This window comes from Lampetra planeri, chromosome 42 (genome assembly GCF_965212315.1).
Source record: "Lampetra planeri chromosome 42, kcLamPlan1.2.h2, whole genome shotgun sequence".
NCBI lineage: Eukaryota > Metazoa > Chordata > Hyperoartia > Petromyzontiformes > Petromyzontidae > Lampetra > Lampetra planeri.
This window is the reverse complement of record NC_136148.1, coordinates 3,213,879-3,236,159: the sequence shown is the minus strand read 5'-3', so window position 1 is coordinate 3,236,159 and position 22,281 is coordinate 3,213,879. Positions and strand designations below refer to the sequence as shown.

The window sequence follows — 22,281 nt, the reverse complement described above, 5'->3', positions numbered from 1 at the left end:
GTATAAAAATGCGGGAATTACTTTTCAAAATGTATACGTTGACGATAGCCCGCGATGGATGATTCCGCAGATTTCCACCGGTTCCGCACATTGGATGTTCAGTGGAATCTACGGCAGGCACACGGCGAGACATGCAGAGAAGAAACACTCCCAGAAGACGGGCTATGAATTTCAAACAAGCACAGACAATAAAAACGTAGCAATTTGGTAATGCGACGCCTGTGAATGTCTGCTAATTAACAATATTAACTATTCGGGGTCCTTATTTTATCCTTTTCACTATTACATTAATTAGTGTTTGGTATGTGGCAATTATGTAAAACATTCTCTGAATCAAAAGATGTATAAACAATGCAGACGTTGGTAACAGGATGTTTTTTACTCTTAAATGCAACTTTGGGAAAGCACAGGAATAAATAATGAGTGCATTCATTTCCCCATCCTCACTTGGTGTGGAAGTTCTTGTACCGAAGTGGGGAGCAGCTAGCAATTCAACGAAGTAGCCTTCCCCGCAACAACTAAATTAATTTTCACGATTCCGGATTAAGATTGTATTACAGATTCGATCGCTATTTTTCGTTGTGTGTATCACCCCGGTCGCACTGTATTATTGTGTTACCTTCCTAGTTCATAACAATTCTTATCAAACATATAATTTTTGTGTTCGCCCACGTAATGATCTGGCCAAATGTGTCTCATTAAAGACCCCCCGCGTCATCTGACGCAACCAAACACATTGTTACGTGTGCAAGCATTCGACGCGGCAATTTCTTTCGATTCGGCAAAATGGCGAGTTGAAGGAAGAATTCTCTCAACCAGAGCTCGTAATTGGATGTGACGTTTCGTTTTAAACCACGTCAAAACATAATCGGGACAAGATACCCAGGTCGTAGTAAAAATCCAGGAAATCAAGTTGTATAGTACATTTAAGCACAAGCGTAACAGCATATAATTTCCATTTCATTTTGCTAAATCATAAATAATTCATTCTCACGGATAGTGCACGTGAGAGTCGAGTTTATTTGACGAATCAATACATCATTAGATGCTTAGTTTTGGCACACCCAGTGGAGAAACAGACAACGCTCTGTCACGCTTAATTGTTATTTTTTCCCAATTTTGTCCAAATTGCACTATCAATGCAATGTCATGAAGAAGAAGTATCCATTTACATCTCTCGCAGAGCAGCCCACGGAAGCCGATAATCGCAGAACTACTCCTGAGATCCCTTCAAGTGACCTCTGGTCGACAGATTTGAGGGCTGCACTTTCCCAACGTCTCTGCCATGTGACCATTAAACCAACATTTTTAATTGTCAGGGCTGGAAATTGGCTAAATTAAGTGTGCAAGCAAATCTTATTTGATTTGTTTTTATGTGTATTTGCATCAATTGGTGACTGGTCTGACATCATCATCAACTCACTTAAATCTAGATTGAAAAACCATTTCTTTAAAACTGATTTTCGTGTTTAGTTTATTGTCCTTCCCCCCTCCGATTAGCACGGTTGTCTACGTACGGCGTGAAAGAAGTTCATCATACATACACCTGAGAACCCGATTATAGGAACAACAAATGGCTGCCTGGAATCAAACCCATGATCTCGGCGGTTGCCAGTACAGCGCACCTCCGATTAGCCTATGCACGGTGCGAAAGAAGTTCTACATACATACATTCAGCGCCGAGACCTCTGAGCCACACCAGACCCGCTCTCAAACAACGTGACCCTCCCTCCTTCCCCTTCGCAGCCTTCGCGACGTGCCCTTGCACTCTGGGCTGCGCGCTCTCAACCTTCACTGCAACCAGATCGCACGGCTGGAGGGCCTGGCGCGGCTCCCTCAGCTTGCGCACCTGGACCTGTCATCGAATCGCCTCGAGAGAATCGAGGGGCTGTCCTCACTGCCGTGCCTACGAACCCTGAACCTCTCCTGCAATCACCTTACTTCTGTCCAGGGTACGGTCGCTTTTGCGTCGTTGGTGATCGCATTTGAAAGAAAAAAAAGGATGAATAAAACAATTATCGGATTGACAGCCTTTACTGAACAATACAGAAACATTGATTGCTGCACCGTATTTTCTATGTTCCTATGGCTAGGCTTCCTGCCTTCAACCAAGCAGCACTAAGTTTGATTGTTATAGCAGCCAAATACTCTAAACCCGTGTTTCTAAATATGGAGGGAAAAACCAGAGGACCCGGAAAAAATTTCACATAACTCCACAAGCGCTACACGGTGTGCTACCGAGTAGGTTTTCCCCGAATTTGCTCGACCGTCATCCCGTGCATTTGTGTGTCGTGCGCGAAATGTCGGACATCGTGCCGAGTTAGCACAGCGGTTGCGGCTTGCAAACGAAGTCGGAGAGATAGCCCTGAGGTATTGTGAGTTGCATTTCATCTGCGCTGCTGCAGTTAAGTTTTCACAGTTTTACTTCTACTGCTCATCGCGTCCGAGACATGCGGTTTTCTCACGGGTTACTTTGTTTCTTTCAGACCTCTTGGCGTGTAATTTATCGATGCAGCAGGTTGCATGTGACTTCAAAGTTGAAGGTGGCGCTCGCCTTAGAAATATACTTCAGAATTACAACGGCGGTGCTTTGAGAGTGCGAATCCGTTTTTTATGCTTCGCTAAATTATTCAACGGTTTGGAGCGAAGAGCCAGGATTAATTGGTGCGGCGACACCTGTGCCGTGGCGAAAATTGTGCTTTATGCCCCCCCCCCCATCCTCCATCCGTCCCCGCGCTGACGACTAGCAACGAGCGATAACGGTGAACGACCGCGGTGGAGCTGGCAGGCTGCGCTCCGCTCGCGGAAGACGTTAGCGGAGTAGGCGTATCTCGTAAACGCGTGGGCACGCCAGTAACGTATCGCCGTCTGGCACCGCTGCGGATGTTTTGAGGCTATCGACGGCTGTAAATGAAATAGAATTATTTTTTTTTTGGGTAAAGGAAGCACTTTTATAGTTTGCTTCACGAGATTTTGTCATTTGAAAGTTGTGCCCAGGTTAAAGTGTTTGTGGCTCTGATTTCTTCTTATCCGTTTATTTGTTGTTTACCAATATGCTAAAAGACAGATCCTCTCTGAGCTGTATAGAGTAGGTAAGTGCTGTTGGCGAGCACCTATTAAGGCTGGCATGGCGAACAAATAGAGTAGCTGTGGCCCACAACACCAATGTTTAATTCACACGCGGCATCCAATACCCTTTTAAGGCTGAGATAATGAGGATGGCCCCCAGAATAGTTTCGATACCTGAGTCTACTGATGTTATCTGTGACCGGTAATTGAACCCAAGTCACCGAAATGGTAGCCCCGTGTGTAACCACGACACCAGTGCTCCCCAAGTATTTACACAAAGATCCCCACGTGTAGCCTCAACAGACTATTGGGGCAAGTGCTGTTAGCGAGCACCTGTGAAGGCGCCGGCACTGTGGCACACACGAAGGGGGTGGGTGGCTAGCACCATGCCCCGACCGCCTTTGTCTCCCCAGTGGTGATGTTTACACGCCTCTGCCAGGTACTTATTTTAGGCTGAGTTGACCTAGGGGAGGCCTAAAACCGGTTCAGATAATAGTCTCCGGTATTGGTGGCCATGAGCGGGTATCAGACTCGCGTTGCCGGATTCATAGCGCAGCGTGTTAACCACTGCACTACCGCTGCCCACTGTACATGTGTAGTGGTGTTTATTGGGTCACTACGGCGTTTAGCGCCAGCTACTGATGGAAGAGTGTAACTGTGCGTGTTAGAGCCTCTCTCTGACACCAGCGTATGTTATTTCATGGAAGAGAGCCCTAGGGGACATGGTTCTGGTGGCTGTCAGAGAGAGGGCAGTTGAGGACATGACAGTCTGGTTGAAGCCGAGAGGGCACGTGACCAGGACAGGGTAAGAATGTGGGCCAAAGGTGACGAGAGGGACACGTGATGTATGGCCCAGAACCTTCTAGGAGGATCCAGAAGGGGGCGTGGCCGAGGGCGGAGCCAGGCCACGCTCAGGGGCATAAAAGGGAGGTCCCGAGAGCCGATTGCTGCTGTCTTCTGGAATGGAACCCGCCGTGCTACGTCTCTTCGATCTTCGGTCTTCGCTCGGCATCGTGGGTCAGTCAGAATGTTACTGACTGACCCGCTTATGTAGTTACCCTGTTATTGTAGTGTTGTTACCCTGTTGGGGGTCTCGTTAGCATGTGCACTTTGATGTAGTTAGCCCTGTTGGGGCTGTGAAATAAACGTGTTGCCTCCAAGCCAAGTGTGTGCCTCCTTGTTCAACACTACACATGTATACACACACACTACACCCACACACTCTTTAGCATTTTCTATAGATAGGAAGGATATACAGCACCTGGCTTCCTGGTTCAGACAATTCCATCTTTCCATATCAATTGCATCTTTCTCCATGTCAGCCAGTCGGCAGAAGTGTACGAAGCTCATCATCCAGTTTACTGTGCTAGTCGATAAGATTATGTTGACGCAAAGCAAAGAGGGAGTGACCTGGCCACAGATATGTAATATGTATTTGCAATATATTACTGTCGTTTTTACTTAAATAATACCCCTACATACATGCATGACCGACGCATAAACATTTGAACACTCTATACATTTAAATCTGCGGTGTCGTCTTCTTGTACGTAGGGTGGATGTGGCAATTTATCACCCCCCCCCCCCCCCCGCTGAAAATTCTGTTCACGTCACGCACACTTCGTTTGGAGATGCGAGACATGTCTGGCGGCGAGGGAGGAGACCTTTAGCAAAAAGGACATTTTTGTTTTTTCTTGGTATTCGGCAATGGCATTGGTCAAAAAAAAAGTTCACCAAAATATAACAAAGCGGTCTCGGCTGCAGTGTTATTTTCAGTTTTATCGGTTAAAACTGAAATCCCCTAACTACACTCCTTGACAGTTTTTTTTTTGCTCATCCAGCAAGCGATGGCATATGGTCGATTCAACACGGGGAGCTTAACTCTTAAGCCTACGATTCCTCAAACACACGGGTGAAATGGCACGACAAGGTAGCTTTGCATCCTCTTCTTCCCCTCGGCGTTATTGACGCAGTCGGCCAGTGCAAACTCCGCCGACGAATTGTTGAAAAGGCTTGCGTTGGCACTGCCCCCGTTATTCTACCACGCCGGGCTTGCCCGCGAGTCGTTGTCTAATCAATGTTTGCGTTTATCATTGCAGGATTGCAGGGCTTGGTCTGCATGCACTGGCTCAATGTCTCCTACAACCGCATCACCGACCTCGTGGGTAAGAGACGGTCCACACTGCCCCGGCGTGGCTTGTTTCGTTGCGCTTGAACTTGCGGGGCCCATAGGTCACTCACGTCTGTGCCTGGGAAATGTAATATCATCCCGCTGTCTGCTCAAGGACGCTGTCGCATGTTATTCATGAAAAATACAATACCTCTAAACCAATTGCTATGGAACGTTTTATTTTATGTTTTCCCACAATTGGATCGCTGCTGTGCCATGAGCATCGCGTGTAACGTGACGGAGCATGCATTTGTAGCTTTATGAGAGAAGTGCAAAAGCCATCACTTTTTGGAGAATTGACCGTGGAAGTAGATTTCACAGAGCTATCGTTTAAAATCCCTTCCAAGTGACCTCTAGTCCACAGAGTAGGGAGCATCACCTCCCCACCTGCGCTTCCTCTCATAATTGCACGCTTTAGTGCACGATTTTAGCCAACATTTAATGATGGGGTTTCATTTTGTGCCCATAATAGCTGAGACTGCCAACACCTACACTCGAGAATCCGGCTTGATCACGGGCAGCTCAAACCTGGATTCAAGCTCACGATCTCAGTGGTCTGACCTCTGAACCACCTTGAGTGAAACTTGCCACACAGCTTGCCAAATAACCTTTTCCCGATGTTTATGGTTCGTAGGCAAAATTGGCAACATTACACTTTCCAAAAAAAGCATTCATATATCAATGAAAAAAAGTTTTTATTCATCAGCATCATCAGTGTGCCCGTGCATTTAACCTGTGCACCCGTTTGCATGTTCATTTGTGTATTTCCGTGCACAGCTTTCTTTGTACATCAGATCTCCCACAAATATGGATGCTCCCTTAATATACCGGCTTTGTCAACTTGCTAGAAATATCCATTGTGTCCACTGTCGATGAGCTATAAGCCTCGGTAGCACTGTGGGGCCACCTTTTCCAATTATTGGAATCCCCTTGAGCTTACGTCGGGGAATATATTCGGCGTGCGAGCAACTACAGATTAAGACCCGTAGTATCCTTTTTTCTGTCGCATGGGTCATTTAGCCACGCGCGGCAATATATTGCCGTGACACCGGCGAGTCAGACGCCTTTTAAAATCCTTTATATTAAGTTCGCTTGCTTGCTTGCTTGCGTGCTTGCTTGCTTGCGTGCTTGCTTGCTTGCTTACGACCGTGCAAATCTTTCGGTCGTTTTTTAACCCACTTCCCGTGATCCAATCGAGCTGACATTTTCCACACAGACTCGTTGTGCCAGACAATTATTGTTCGTGAAAAAAAATTCCCAAAATTTTACACTTTTTATGCAAAAAAAAATATTTTACATATATTCAAATACAACTCATTCATGGCTTTGGCTGAACGTCACAGTGTAAGAGCCCAGAGCGTAACCCCTCCACAGGCCGTGGCGGAGTAGCGCAGTTGGTAGCGCCCTCGCTTCCCATGCCAAAGGTCGCGGGATCGATCCCCGCGTCCTCCACAGGCGAATATATTTTTAAATCCTTTATATTAAGTTCGCTGCCACGCATATAAAGGATTTATAGTGAAAAACTTTGTTTTTACGGGTTATACTTATTCACCTCGAGGGATTCCCCACCTCGTTTTCACCCGTCCCGACTCAAGCACTCGGCTCCTCCACAGCCTTATAAGAGGTTGTGCTTGGGATGCGTTGGTCAGAAGCGCTTCACGCTCGGTTTGAATATTGCGAGTTCAAATCGCGGCCGTGTGGGCAGTTGGTAAAAATTAGTATCGCCTTGTGGGAAATCCATAGTGCTTATTCTATGGGGAGACGGAAACGTTTAAAACGGACATTGAATGCCGCCCTGGTGCTTGTTTGAGCAGGGAAGCACTTTGATTGAATAATTGAGGAAGTAGATTGTTGTGGAATAATGTATTAAATAAGTTTCAGGTTATATAGTGGCACATTGGTTTGTGCAGTATGCTACGAACCAGATAACCTAAGATTCGATTTATTTGTTTGTGTGTATCTTGAACTTCTGTCACACCGTGCGTAGCCAACCGTGCTAATCGGAGGTGCGGTGGAAGGGCAATAAATTTAACACAAAAAGCAGTTCTAAAGAAGGGAGTTTTCACTCTAGATTAAAAAAATTAACCCGTAAAAACAAAGTTTTTCACTATAAATCCTTTATATGCGTGGCGGCTAGAGTCCTCTCGTCCTCTGGCTTGAGATGGCTGCCACCTATGGGTCAGATGATTGCCTGCCACCATTAAGCAATTGGTAATTAAATATAATTTCTTTTTTCTTAAAAAGTGTAAAATTTTGGAAAAAAATTTTCACGAAAATAAATTGTCACGCACAACGAGTCTGTGTGCACAATGTCAGCTCGATTGGATCACGGGAAGTGGGTTAAAAAACGACCGAAAGATTTGCACGGTCGTAAGCGCGCAAGCAAGCAAGTGAACTTAATATAAAGGATTTTAAAAACACAGTCACCATCAGTGGTTAGTGATATTTGAACCAGTCAAGGGCTGTTGCTTGACCAACCCACACTGACCATCATGGTGAAGTACGGTCAAACAACATTCATTCGCGACCTGGCATGGGAAGGCATTAATCCAGCAGTGGATTGACACAGGGTTATAACTTTTAAGCGTTTTTTTAATATTTCTTATCCACCTACCATAGCATTCTTTAACAAACCAAATATAAGAGTACACACAATTTTGCCTAGCTTACATTGATAGAAACAATCACCGTTTGGAGTGAGAGCATTTTCATTGCGCTAATGTAGCACATTCACATTTAATTTGCCACAGTTATTGCATTGAGAGATGGCAGATGCCCTCCGGCTGTACGCCAATATATATTTTTTTCACCCGTGCTTTGTTTATGTAAAATTTAGTGGCTATAAAAATCACCTTTTTAACATTCACACGCCAAACGGTGAGGCGTAGATGTTAAAAGGTTGTCTGCTCCTATTTTTTTAAATGTCTGACATTTTAGCGTTTGTGTCAAAGCAACTAATGCCTCCAGCCCCAACAATTATTTGTTAACCTGAGTTCGATTCCAGGCCAAGGTTAACATCAGCGGTGAGTAATAGCTAAACCTCTCCTGGGCGACCCACCACCACCCCCTTCAACAACCTGCCACTGACCAGCATAGTCAAGTATGGTCAAACAACCCCTGTGACCAACATATCAGATTGGCAAAAGAGCTGTAGAATACGGTAATTTGTGCAGGTGACAGGAATAACAGCTGAAACCCCAAAGGTGATCTTGTTTAGCATGGACAGTTAGCATGCTGTGCTATGAAAGCTGCCATCTGAGTTTGATTGCTGGCAATGGCTAACATCGCGGTGGTGGTTGATATCTGAACCGGGCCTGAGCACCCACACACCCTCCCCCCTTCACCAACCAGCAATGACCAGCGTCGTGAAGTATGGCCAAACAACAAACATGATGGACGCGACGTTGGGAAGCCGTCATCCGGTAGTGGATTGACAAAGGGTTGCTCATGATTATTTTAAATTATGGCTTTGTAAAGATAATTTACTCCCTGATGGCAAGCTGGAATTGCCTCGTTAACATTTTTGCTCACCAGTACATTGTTTTTTTGTAATTCTCCCTGCTGGATACCCCCTTCCTATCCATCCTTCACTTCCCCCTACGTCGTGCCATCTCTAAACAATAAACAGGCTTAAAATAATGCTGTTTAATCAACCGTAATTTTATTTGAGGCTGGAGCGCATTAAATTCTGTCACGTAATTCTTTCTTCAGGGATTAATGCGGGGGTTTTTCCCCACCCCACCTCCTCCACCTTACCGCTACCCTGGGTTTAACGTTCCGCTAATCCAAATTGTTTAAATAATAATAAATAATCTGATAAATTATCTCCGTGTGTTGCCCGTGTTTGGAACGGTTAACTCATTGGGCACAGAGAGGCGCTCGGAGGAGGGAGCTCTCCCCGCCACCGTAACGCCCAATAAATCAATGCTGAGCCCATGCTTGTTCAAGTTCATTTATTAGGTACGGCCCTGTGAGCCATTCGGCTCTTGAATCGGGTGCAACCGCAACAAACAAAAAACAAAAACATGAACAAGAAAACATCTTAAAGTGACTATGTGACTATGCACAAACAGAAAATCCAAGAAAAGACAGCAAAATATTGCAGAAAAAAACACCGTACACCAACGCTGTGTGCAAAAATCCCAGTGGGATGCAAGTCAACAACAACAACCACAAGACAACTTAGATTAAGGCCATCAGTCTAACTCTGTACTACAACAAACAAACATGGCCAAACCAAAAAACTTTTCGAAAATCACCAAAATAAAGCCATAAAAGCAATGAAACAGTGGTCATAAGAACTGTGACCGAATTTTCACAATAAATGACGTAAACAAACATGTACTACCAAACTCTGCAGCCATAGCTGGCTGCATGAGTCACTCCACAACAGTAGGAGCATCAGTCGGAGTATCAACATTTTTCAATGCACCTTTAAGATCAGCACACTCACTCCCTGCTCCCGGGGAAGTTAAGCCGTGCGGCTGCCCGACTACTTTGCCGCGGTCGGAGCCGAATTATGCAGACGTGGTTGGAAATCTGCAGCGCTGCGAGCCAATTTCGTGGCTGAAGTAACCAATTTAAATTAATACGCATTAATAATTTACTTTTACCCAGGCAGGATAGCCGCCGCAGTATTGGCGGCTTGGCGTCTGGGTCATCCCCCGTAACAGGCGGGTGTGTTAATGCGACGCACGTGAATGAGTAAGATAAGGTGCTTAGGATTTCGTTTTGGTTCTCGAGGCTCAGGGTGGCGTCGAAGGCATCCCCCCCCCCGCCCGACAAAATTGCGTACGGGGACAGCCGTGTGTGAACAAATTTAAAACGTTTAATGATGTTTTTTTTTTATGAATATAAACTCGCATTACTTCAATTTTTTGTTACATGTGCAGTGGGTTCTACGGAGGCACACACTTGAACTTGGAGGCAACACGTTTATTACACGGCCCCAACAGGGCCCCTACTTCAATGTTACAGCGATCACAGTTAACTAGACCACAACGGGGTAACTACATAACCGGGTCAGTCGGCTAACACACTGCCTGACCCACGTGTTGATTCCAGAAGACAGCCCGGATCGGGGCTCGGGACTCGGCCTTTATGGGCGTGGCCGGGTTCTGCCTTGGCCACACCCCTTTCCAGATCCTTCCCGAAGACTCTGGCCCCCCTACATCACGTGTCCCTCTCCCCTCCTTTTGGGCCTCCCTTGCCACCTCGTCTGGTCACGTGCCCTCTAGGGGTCACCCAGACTGTCACGTCCTCACCCGACCTCTCTCTCACTGTCACCAGGACTAAGCCCCCTAGGGCCCGCTTCTATGGCATGCTACACCCACTCTGGTGCCAGAGAGAGTTGCCCAACACACACAGCTCCACTCTTGTGACGGTGGCTGGCGCTAAACGCCATAGTGACTCCATTTACGTCGCTACACACGTATATTAATTACGGTTATAAATAGGAGTGATGTTTTTTTCCACACTTGAAGCTACTTCTAATCCATGTTGACGTTTATTTCTTATTTAGTCAATTGCAGTTAAAGTGGTGCAGGTCTTTTTTAAGCTTCAGTAATTGCATTGAACTTTGTGGGTTTCTTTTTTAGTAAAACGTTCTAAATCGCATTAATTAATCTGAAATGCATTTGACCCTGAGGCTGGCGTTTACGTGCAAGCCTCGCGCAAAGGGGCCTTAACCCTGTGTTCAACGTTCGGCTGCTTGCCGTTTGAGTGACTTGGTTGGGATTTTGGTAACCGTCTCCAGTTAGCGAAAGCAACTCCCATAGCACTACCCGGCGGCGTACCATTTTGTCAACTCTCACTCGCTCGTACTCACGAGAGCCTGTTTACGCAGCCTTTTTCCTTTGAATCTCTCTCTCGCTGCTGCTGCTGCTGCTGCTGCTCCTCTTCTACGTCAACGACGACGTCATCGTTTTTTGCTCTGCGCCCGTCGCCGGGACGCCGCGAGTGGGGTTGCGCACGTTACGATTTGAACGATTGAACGGTGGCGCTGTGTGAAACTTTGCACGCGAAATTAACAATAGCAGGTGCCCCCCCCCCCCCCCCCTTGTCCATCCGTTGTCTGCCCCACGCCGTGCCGATTATGGGGAGTGTTTGACACTGCTTTGACCTTGACAGTGGGTGCGGGTCGCCGAAGGCGATCGGTGATGGGGGGTGGGGGGGGTAAGATGAATGAGTGTTTCAATTGTCACTGCCTACTAATGTCGGCTGTGTCCCAGGAATCAAAACTCAGGTCGTTGGAGTTATAATTCCGTCCGCCAGCCTCTGTGCCCCCGCTCTACGCAAATTACGAATTTGTTCAAGAGTCACCTTTTTTTGGTTAAGACCAGATGGGCTATGGTTAGGGCACGTATTTTACTGTATGTATGTTGAACTTCTTTCGCACCGTACGGAGCCAGCCGTGCTAATCGGGGGTGGGGAGCAGTTGCCACAAACTTAACACAAAAAGCAGTTCTAAAGAAATACGTTTTTAATCTCGATGATTTAAAAGTGCATAGCTCCAGTGGCTTCCTAATATCGGAAGTAAGAGCATTCCAGACGGCTGCGCAAGCGCATCTGGAAGCGTGCGATGCAGTGACCCTCTTTGTTCGATGGCCACTGTTCAGCAGATGGCGGGATCTGGCAGAGGAGCGTAGAAAGGAATCCGCGAGCTGTGGTGGCATCGGTGGCTTTGAGCATGATGACATCTCTACGTTTCATTCGAGAGCGCCTGATCGCGTTTGTATAGCAAGATGCCCACAACAGGAGTTGGGGATACAAATGGGGATAGAGGTGAAAACACATTCCTGTGGAGGGAGCTGGTAGGAACGTTTGGTTGCTCGGTCAATGGCCAGGGTCAACGGCGGCGTGGTGTATTCCGCAAATATGGCCGACTGAGGGCGGGCACAGGCCGGCGTGAGTAGGTTAAACGTTGAGTTTTATAAGGGCACCACGGGGTGACCAGCCCCTCCCCACCCAGCCCCACCCTCCACACCCAGCCCCTCCCCACCCAGCCCCTCCCCACCCTCTCCTCCCCACCCAGCCCCACCCTCCCCACCCAGCCCCTCCCCACCCTCCCCGCCCAGCCCCTCCCTCCCCACCCAGCCCCTCCCTGCACGACGGACGGACGGGCACAATAATCCCCTGTGGGCTGGTGTAACCAGGAGGTTCCTACCATTATAAAGGAGTCAAGACAGGGGCCCAGGATTGATGGTGTTTGTAACTAATGGAGTCGGGTCGTGGTGGAGGAGGTTTGGTGGGTGGCAAGGCAGTTTAGGCTCGATGCTCGTGTAGTCCACGTGATGACGATGAATTTATTGAGACCCAATGCCGGTGAGCTTTTCTCGGTGCCCGGTTGGCGTGTGACAACCCGTTTATTCTTCGATCGCAATACATTCGCACACAAATTTTGCGCATTGTCGTCTTTTGAGCTTGTAATAAAATTATTTGCAAACACTACGCCATTATCAGGTTTCAGATAATTGGGGCGAACAAAACTGTGCAAAAAGAAGTGAGATCCGAGGACGAAGAGATTATTGATTCTTGAATCAAATTGTTATAAATCGTTGAGTGGTGGGGAGTGAGTGAATTATTGAATGGCAAGCGCTCAGCACCAAGTCCTTGATAAAACAATGGGAGGTAGTGGTGGGAATTAGCAATGGGGAGGGGGAGAGGTCATAACATTGGAAATAAGACCTTTAATGTGTAGTTTACGTGAGTGGATTAGGATCAGGTGAAAGTTATAGGCTGGGAAAGCGGTACATTCTAAGCACACGGATATGCGCAACCAAAGGGGAGATGAGGAACAGGCCAAAGGCACAGCCAGAATGAAGTGGTCATCTTCATAAAGCACTGCTGATAAGCACGGTTGGCATGTACGGTGCGAAAGAAGTTATACGTACGTACGTACACACACACATCAATTGCCCCACCCCCGAGTCCTGCCTGGCCCAGAGTCGGCTTCAGATGTCTCGTGAGGCCAGTGTATCACAGTTTGGTTCTAGCTCGGCACAGCAATCAGCCAGTGGAAAAACGCCCCGAAACTTGTCAGGGCCCCAGGATGTCTCGACTCCAGCGTTGCGTGGTTACCTACGTGCGCCCTCGTTGAGTACAGTGATACCTCGGTTCACGAACTTAATTCGTGAACTGACTCTGGTCGTGAACGGAATTGTTCGTGAACCGAGGCACATTTTCCCATAGGGTTCAATGTAAATCCGGTTAATCCGTTCTGACCTTTTTTTTTGGTTTTTGAAGCACAAAAATATGAAACAAATTACAATACACATTAGTACTGTACAGTATAGTAATGTATAAAGAGAGAACACTAACCTTGCTTGAGATGACTTCAGTAAGCATTCAAACGGGTGAACTGTACAATACAGTAAGTACAGTATTGTACAGTACAGTAGTACAGTACAGTACTGTATGTGCTAAAAAGCACACCAAAAAGCAAAAAGTCACTGAAAGTGTCTTCACAGTACTCACAGTACTTCTTTCTGTGTCTCTTCTTCTCTCCACGATCTTCCTACAGGAAGTCACGACCACGTGACAGCCTGGAAATAGCATTACAATGGCCGCGGCTCCGGTTCGTGAACCGAAGCGGAGTTCGTGAACCGGAGCAGATTTTTATGAACTTTTCTGTTCGTGAACCGAGTTGTTCGTGAACAGAAGCGTTCGTGAACCGAGGTATCACTGTATTGCTCTCCACTGTCTGTTGACGGCTCAGGCCTGCGGGATCTGCACGGGCCAGACTACCAGTTGAGCCACCTGGAGGCGCACGGCAATCGGCTGGCCGACGTGGATGCGCTGGTGGCGGCACTGGGAGGCCTGCACTGCCTCTCCACGCTGGTGCTGCGCAAGGACGGGCAGGCCAACCCGGTGTGTCGCGTCACTGGTGAGCCGCTTGGATTGCCGTCTGCCGGTCGGCCGGGCGTACGTGCAGCGCTCTTTGGCTGGCCCGTCGGAACAAAAGGCGGTCACCGCATCGGGCGCTTTAGGTTGCGCTTCTGATGCCCGTCTAAAACGCCCTTCTGATATTAGGAAGCCACTGGAGCTATGCACTTTTACATCATCTCGATTGGAAACTCATTTTCTTAGAACTGCTTTTTGTGTTTTGTTTGTTGTCCTTCCCCCGGCACCTCCGCTTAGCCACGGTTGGCTACGTACGGCGCGAAAGAAGTTAAACATGCATACATACTCTTAGGTTTTTTCGGTAAAGTCACGTAGGTAAAAAATAAAAATAAAATAATAATAAATCACGACGTTGCGGAGGCAACACAAGTCTCCGTCTTCAGGTGGGACCGTCACAGCCAAATTTACTGTATCAAGTAAATTTACTTGATACAGTAAATTTGGCTGTGACGGTCCCACCTGAAGACGGACACTTGTGTTGCCTCCGAAACGTCGTGATTTATTATTTCATTTTATTATTATTTTTTACCTACGTGACTTTACCCAAAAAAACCTAAGAGTATGAATCCTTGCAGTCACGAAAGCTTCAAATCTAGAAAGACTGCATACATACCTCTGATATTCGAGCGAGAAAGACCTCTTAGACCTTTGTCCTTCCCGTGCTGTACAGCATTACCCGGCCTCTCGGAAATGTCCGCTGTTCAGCCAGCTGAATCACTCCACCCCATAATATTCCGGTGACCTTGAAAACATTGTTGTGTTCCTTTGTTCATTTATTTTTTTTATTCCGGACTTGACAGATCAAATACAACACAGGGGGGCCTGATTCGTATTTCGTGTAATTGCGGTCAGATTTGCCGCTATTTTCCGCGCATTTGTCCATTGTGCTCTGTTGGAAAAATAATTGGCCAACGTTTTCTCGACAGTGCGCGAATCGGGCTCTGATTTTGTCAACTTTTTCTTCTTCTTGCAACTGGCAAGCAGCTGACGAGCGATAAGCGCTTGGAATGTTTTGCTTAAATACAAAACCCGCGGCGAGAAATATCGCATCTCCTTGACATTTGGGTTCATTTACAGCATCTTGAGATTCTGTATCGCGTTTAGACGCCATACGTACAATTGGCGTTGTATTTTTTTTAATGATGACAATGGGGACATCAGTAAATTAATAATGGAGCTGGATGCAACAAACACAGCCTATTAAGCATCAAGAATGTTGAAAATTACACGTAATCGTGTGTGACGGGCCTTCTGTGTGCCCGATGTAAGATAATAGCGGTAATGTTAATGTGGTTATAGTTTTTGTCGTATTTGCCCATTTGTGTCGCTCGGTAAGCAGAACGTTTTTATTGCGTCGTGATTTTTTCGCCCCATTAAGGGGGGCCTCGTGTAATTTGTAAATCTACAATTGAAGCCTGTTTATCGAGCACTCCAGTTTTTAATAGCTCGGTCAGGCAAAGAACTTTCTAATGATGAAACAGTCATAATATCATCTTCTTGGTTCTATCGGTAAAGTCACGTAGAAGGGAAATAATAAAATAATATTATGTTTTATTTCCATTATTGATGAATCCCTGCAGTCACGAAAGCTTTAAATCGAAATTTAACAGCCCTAATATCGTTTTTTGAGGGTTAGATTGCGTAAATATAAATGTGCCGTTAAACCCGCCACCACCCGATACAGCCAATTAGTAAGGTTTGTCACGTAAACAGAACATGCCAATTCGTCACTAGTACAGCACACTGGTGTGTGTTGGAGAGCAAATCCACAACATTTACAATCTGAGTGCGACGTTTCGTCAGTAACTACAACCAGCTTTATCAGGCGACAGCCAGATTGGTGGAGAAATCCTCTTTTTTCGTTCCTTTAATAGAGGGATAGATGTGGTTACGTACTTGTGAGCCCTTCACGTGCTGAAGGGGGGATTAATGAATGTCATTTTTATATATATGGCAAACCCATATTAATTTCTCAAACCAAGAGACGGGCCTAGATCGTGTTACGTTACTTGTGCAGACCTTGGCGACTGGACAGAGACCATCAACTCACCGCACTCGAGAACCAAGTTTAGTCACGGGCAGCTAAAAGCCTGGAATCGAACCTCGTCTTTCGGGCGGCAGTGGTGGCGAAAGTGCTCAGACCTCGGTAGCCACTCGGCTTCCTTCCGAGAAATTGCAGGACGCGATGGGAAGAGTGGCGTCTCCGGCGGGCGTGGTGTGCTCCCCGCAGGCTACAGGGAGCGTGTGTTTGAGGCTGTCCTTTCGCTGCAAAGTCTGGACGGCCGCGACGCCCTGGGCACTGAGCTGAGCAGCTCTCGGGAGGGACCGAGGCTGGCGGAGCTCCGGGATTTGGAGGACTTCCTGGACGTCCTTGACCATTGTGATGACGACCGCATCGTCGAGCGGGTCAGGCGACGCGTGCGTCTTACCGTTTATTGCCAGAGCCATTATTGTCGTCGTTATGTTTGCGTGTACGTATATGGAACTTCTTTCGCACTGTACGTAGGCAACCGTGCTAATCGGAGGTGCGGGGGAAGAACAGCAAACCACACAAAAGGCAGCTCTAAAGAAATGAGTTTTCAATGTAGATTTAAAAGTGCACAGATCCAGGTGTTGAGATGTTAAAACACCAAACTGCAACCTTTTTACAAGGAATCATGTCTGATAATATATGCATTGTCTTTCAAACTGATTGGTCCACACCAGAGACAGCTTTCTTTACAGCCTCGTCTCAAACGGTGTCCGCTGGTCTAACACCGTTTGAGACTAGGCTCAAGAGAAAGCTGTCTCTGGTGCGGACCAATCAGTTTCAAAGAAAATGCACATATTTTCAGAGTATGGTTTCTTTGTTTGCATTTTGACCACAAGTATTGTGGTTAATGCAGACATGATTCCTTGTAAAAGGTTTCAGTTTGGTGTTTGAACATCTCAACACCTGTTTTATTGCCGTAAAAAAGGGGAAAACCTATTCTCATATTTTGGTACTGGCAAAGGAGGTCCCATGATGCACAGCTCCATTGGCCTGCCAATATCGGAAGGGGAAGAGAGTTTCAGACGGCCGCAGAAGCGCATCTGAAAGTGCAGGATGCAGTGACCGTGTTTAGCCAAACCAAGAAAAGGATCAAATCATCTTTGTAATTACTCATTAGATCGTTATGCAATTGTCTGCCATTATAAATTTGTTCATGTTAATCATCGTTATTGGAGTCGTCAACTTTATCATCACGAAGCAGATGATGATCATTATCATCATTTTCACGACTCTCAAACAATGTGTGGCCATCATTGCAAGCATCCTGGGTGCACTAATCGGATACGAGAAGTGTTTCTTTTTTAATCTGGCACCGCTGTTTTTAATTTTTGCATGCTCAATCACTTCTGTTACTGCATTCGCCTCTGCTATAACAGAAGTGACCGAGATCTGTTTGTGTTAACGTGGGGAGCGTTAGTGTAGCGATTAGCACGCTGCTCTACGAACCTGACGACCCGACCACCATCACCAGTGACTATAATAGGGACACAAAGGCGGCCGGGTGTGGTGCTGGCCACCCACCCCCTCGTGTGCCATGCCGGCCTTCATAGGTGCTACTCGCGAACAGCACTTGCCCCAACAGTCTGTTAAAGGCTATGCAGGGGACCTTTGTCTAATGCTCGCCAACAGTATATGAAAGTCGTTTTCGCCCCTCTGGAAGGAATAAGTCCCGCACCCCCATGCTAAAGTGGCTTTACAAGTGGTCTCGAAACAGCCACCATCCGTTATATACAACATGAAGCTGTAGCGATACCAAACCAGGTGTGAAGAGTTGCAGGCATTGCAGCTGGCAGCAAGTCTGCACTCTGGGGTCGAGGGAAAGTAAATGGATCTGGTTGTTTTCACATGGATAAAGGTGAGCCAGACCTTTACAACAAACGCATTTGCTATCAACTTCGCGTTTCAATCGTGGACCATTTTTTTTCCATTTACGAAAGGGGGTGGGGGAAACGTAGAAAAAATAAATCCTTTGTCCAAACCAGAGAGGTCGTAAGGAGAAATTCTGGGTGAAACTTTTGGAGCTTGCGGTTGGATAGGCAGTACCGCATGAGTGTGGTGGGCAGGGGATAAAGGATAGAAGTGTTTTTTTCTTTAAGTTGAAGGTGACGGCGGTGACGAATGTCGTACGTTCGTACGTATGTTGAACTTCTTTTGCACCCGTACGTAGCCAACCGTGCTGGTTTTGTGGTTAACACAATGTATAACGTGCGCATATTTTGTGAATCACTACACGCCTGATTCTGAGAGATCGGGGTTGCGTTGACAGGGCCCCGGCAGTCGCTCGTTCGGCCTTTGTTGCGGACGTCCACGGCACAAATCCGTCGGCCGCGCTGATGATTATTATTATGATATCAACCGTAATAAAACTATTACGCTCCTCCGCTTCCGAGCATACATTGAAGGTCCCCTGACATTCGCAAGGGCAGGCCATTGTGTGCCGGCGTCGGAGGGGATCCATATTTCGCCCCCTGCTGCGAAAAGCTTTGACTGGACCCTTCTGAATGAGAGACGTGACACTTTCTTTTCCTGGGTGAACGAAATAAATCATGTGGGAATGACGTGCTGCGGGAGGGAGTCGTAGAGCCTCTGCGAGGTTGATGGATTTCTCCCCCCCCCCCTCCCCCCCCCCCGGCGGGTTCTCAGGGTGCATCGCTGAGCACGGAGAGGCCGACGGCACTGTGCTACCGACGGCAACGCGCCACCGGGCAGGGAGACGCGGCGAACGGGAGTGAGGCAGAACCAGGGACGGGCGGGGGAGCGAGCGAGCGGCGAATCGAGAAGTTGGAAGAGCAGATCTCGACCCTGCTACGGCAGGTAAGGGTGGTTTCCTCACTGCCTCTTGCCGCAGTGGTGAGATGTTAACTCCCTTGCCTGGTATTGCAGGAGGTCGTGGGTTCGATCCCAACCCTGACGCCTGCTGTGTATATATGGAGTTTGCGTCTCACTCCCCGTGGTCGCGTGGATTTTTCTCCGGGTCCTCCGGTTTTTCCCTCCACATTTATAAACATGCATTTCGAGTATTAGGCTGCGATAAATTTCCACATCATGAGCCACTTTGTTGAGCTATCATTTGTGGCCAGGTCACTTCTGAAAAAGAGCTACGTAATGGGTCTTATGTGGTAAAATAAAAGTAGTTTATTTTTATTGTTCAGAGGAGGCGCGAGACGGCCAAGATATATATTGGCAGTACAGCAAGTTGGTTCATGAACCCATCCCTGTGGGCCTTTGAGTGATTTCCCCTCTCACAAGCATAGACTAGTGTTTTTTTCGGTGTACTCCCATTTTCTTATCCACATTTCACCTACTACTCCGTACAAACATGAATTTCCCAAACATGTCAATGCAGGTCCCTTGAAACATAAAAAAGGTCTAGAGATTCACGAATGCCTTTGCTGAATAAATACATTGATACGCTCATTAGGGGTCGAGTGCGTGACTGCTGTGCCGTCAGCAGAGCGCGATGTGTAGCGGGGCGTGCTGCGGGAGCCTCATTCTGCTGTGGTTTGGGCTTTGCCCCGCGCATTGTTAATTTTAAGGGGTCCTCTCAATGTCGTATAAAATATTAATGGACTCTGCTGCCAGCGGTGTACAAGCACACATCAAAAAAAAAAAACCTCACCACATCCGTCACGAACATTCTCTCATTCCAATAAAGTATATAATAGACAAACTTTTTGGGCACTTGCCCCCCCCCTCACTTTACATTTGGGAGAAACGTCCCCCAAACCCCGCCCCCTCTGATGACGATTCCGTGAATTGTCACGATTCAAGGTCATGATTCAATACCTGCATCGATTTTTCTTTTTTTTTACACTCTTTTTTTTTTCCCCCCCCTGTAATTTGTTGAATATTTTGCCCCACCAATCCCCCCACGGTAATTTCTTCTAACTGCTATCGGCATCATGATGAGAGATGAAAAATCAATTTGGAATTCTCATGGAGCATTGTGCAACGCGAGTTAGAGAACGATCCACGTAAGGGATTTATTCTTTTGTTCACAGCATTTCTCCCAAATAACCCTTCAGGGTGGGGGGTGGCCTTTGTACCCTTTACAGATTAAGGAGGACACTTTCGCAAACAGTCTTCCAAAGGGATTATTTGCCACGTGACAGTCAACCCGATATTTTTTATTCTCGTGGCCAGAATTCAACCGATTGAAGTGCAAAACCATGATAATTGTTTTTTTACCCTTCTATCTGGCAACAAAACTGACACCTTTTTACAAGGAGTGATGTTTGCATAGACCACAATACCTGCAGTCATAATGCAAACAAAAAACACAACTCTGATAATGTGCACTGTCCTTGAAGTTGATTGGTCCACACCCGAGACAGCTTTCCTTAGAGTCCAACCCATGTGAGACTAGGCTCTAAGGAAAGCTGTCTCGGGTGTGGACCAATCAACTTCAAGGACAGTCCACATTATCAGAGTTGTGTTTTTTTTTGCATTATGACTGCAGGTATTGTGGTCTATGCAAACATGACTCCTTGTAAAACGGTGTCAGTTTTGTTGCCAGATAGAAGGGTAAAAAAACAATTATCATATTTTTACTGGCAAATGAGGTTCCAATGGTGCAAAACCATATTTACTGATGTTTTTTTATTGTTGTGTAGCCAATGGTGACCAGGCTGAAACCATCAAATTGCTACACCTGAAAGCCCGATTGAGTCACTGACAGCTGAAACCCAATTTTATTAAATGCAGGATCTCAGCTGTGTTGGCTCAGTGGTCTGATCTCGGAATCAGAATCTGTATTTAGACCGGAGGAATCCAATGAGCCATAAAGTTATTTTCAGAGATGTCCAGCAGGGCAGGTCAACAAGTTATATATGGGGGTGGGTTGCAAAGATCATGTGATGATAATTGTGTTTTGATGTAGCGCCCTACTATACGCCAGGGCCTCTTGGAGCATCTTATCTCAAGTGTTTTAAAGGGCACCCCCAGCAGCAGCTGTCCCTCTTGGTACCAAGGTGATCCAGCACCTGGCCTGCAAATCGGCATTTGTCTGCCAATGTGAGGCGATGATTGCTGTGCATAATCCCAGCTTTAATTGTTTGAACCTTTTTACATGCAACACATACCAATTGAAAACCACCGATTCGTCCACATGTAATTCCATCTAATTATCTTGCTCTTATGAATAAATATTAATTGATGTATCATTGTAAGGCTACTTAAGATGGTTAGCTCACGTATATATTTTTTTAGTTTTGAAGCCATTCCTTATAATGCTAGCCTTCTACTTATTAGGCAGTGCCTACTGCCAAAAGCGGAATGCACCAGATCTTGTGTCATGGTTTCGTTCGCTAAGCTGCGTGGAGCTTGTTTCGTGACCACTGAAGCTCAGAGGTCGCAAACGGGTTTTGATTCCTTACCCGTACCCGTACCCGGCCGCACCAGGGTCGCAAATGGGTACCCGTAACCGTACCCGGCCGGGTACGGGTACCCGTTCCCTACCCGTACCTGTACCCTACCCGAAATGAGTGACAAACGGTTACTCACTAGTGACTCGCGGTCTACCCGTACCTGGCCGCACCAGGGTCGCAAACGGCTACCCGTACCCGTACCCGGCCGGGTACGGGTAGCCGGGTATCGGGTAGGGTACGGGTATCGGGTACCCGGTTGCGACCTCTGCCGAAGCTTGCCAGGTGCTGACGGCATGGTGCTGCAAGGCGCCAGTGTCAGGAGATGGCAGTCATGAGGGTCACCTCTTGTGCGTGGCTTTTCCCTGGGGTACTCCGGTTTCTTCCCACACGTCAAGCACTTCAGGACACTTGTGGAAAAAGAGCTGCATAGCTCATCGGATTCCTCCAGTCTAAATCAAGATTCTGATTCTGATCCCAATGCAGGACCCCCCCCCCCGCACCCCCTGCAAGCACCTGGCTGGATGTTTGCCATCAGTTGTTTTAACGACGGATGTCGTGGCGGCCGCTCATTTCCATTGGATTTCCGAGTGACGTTTTCATTAGGAGGCAAAGCGTTGCCTCCTCCAACCTTCTCTTTCTCCCGCCCCCCCCCCCCACAGCCAAGCAGCAAGCAGGGAAGGGAGGAGGTGGGGGGGGGGCCTTTGTTGTTAACAAATAAGTTTGCAGCTGTTTCTAGATTTGAA

General features: G+C 47.1%; 1 protein-coding gene across 2 annotated transcripts in view; it reads left to right on the top strand.

Annotated features, from left to right (window-relative positions):
* LRRCC1 (leucine rich repeat and coiled-coil centrosomal protein 1) overlaps positions 1-22,281 on the top strand; it is a 63,817-nt gene that overhangs the window by 5,785 nt on the left and 35,751 nt on the right. The window contains exons 3-7 of one of the 2 annotated variants that reach the window (XM_078613781.1): positions 1,747-1,952; positions 5,169-5,234; positions 13,956-14,123; positions 16,371-16,546; positions 18,816-18,986. In XM_078613781.1, the coding sequence (XP_078469907.1) occupies positions 1,747-1,952; positions 5,169-5,234; positions 13,956-14,123; positions 16,371-16,546; positions 18,816-18,986 (787 nt within the window). Of the gene's footprint in view, positions 1-1,746; positions 1,953-5,168; positions 5,235-13,955; positions 14,124-16,370; positions 16,559-18,815; positions 18,987-22,281 lie in introns of both variants that reach the window. The other variant, XM_078613780.1, reaches the window with a different exon arrangement.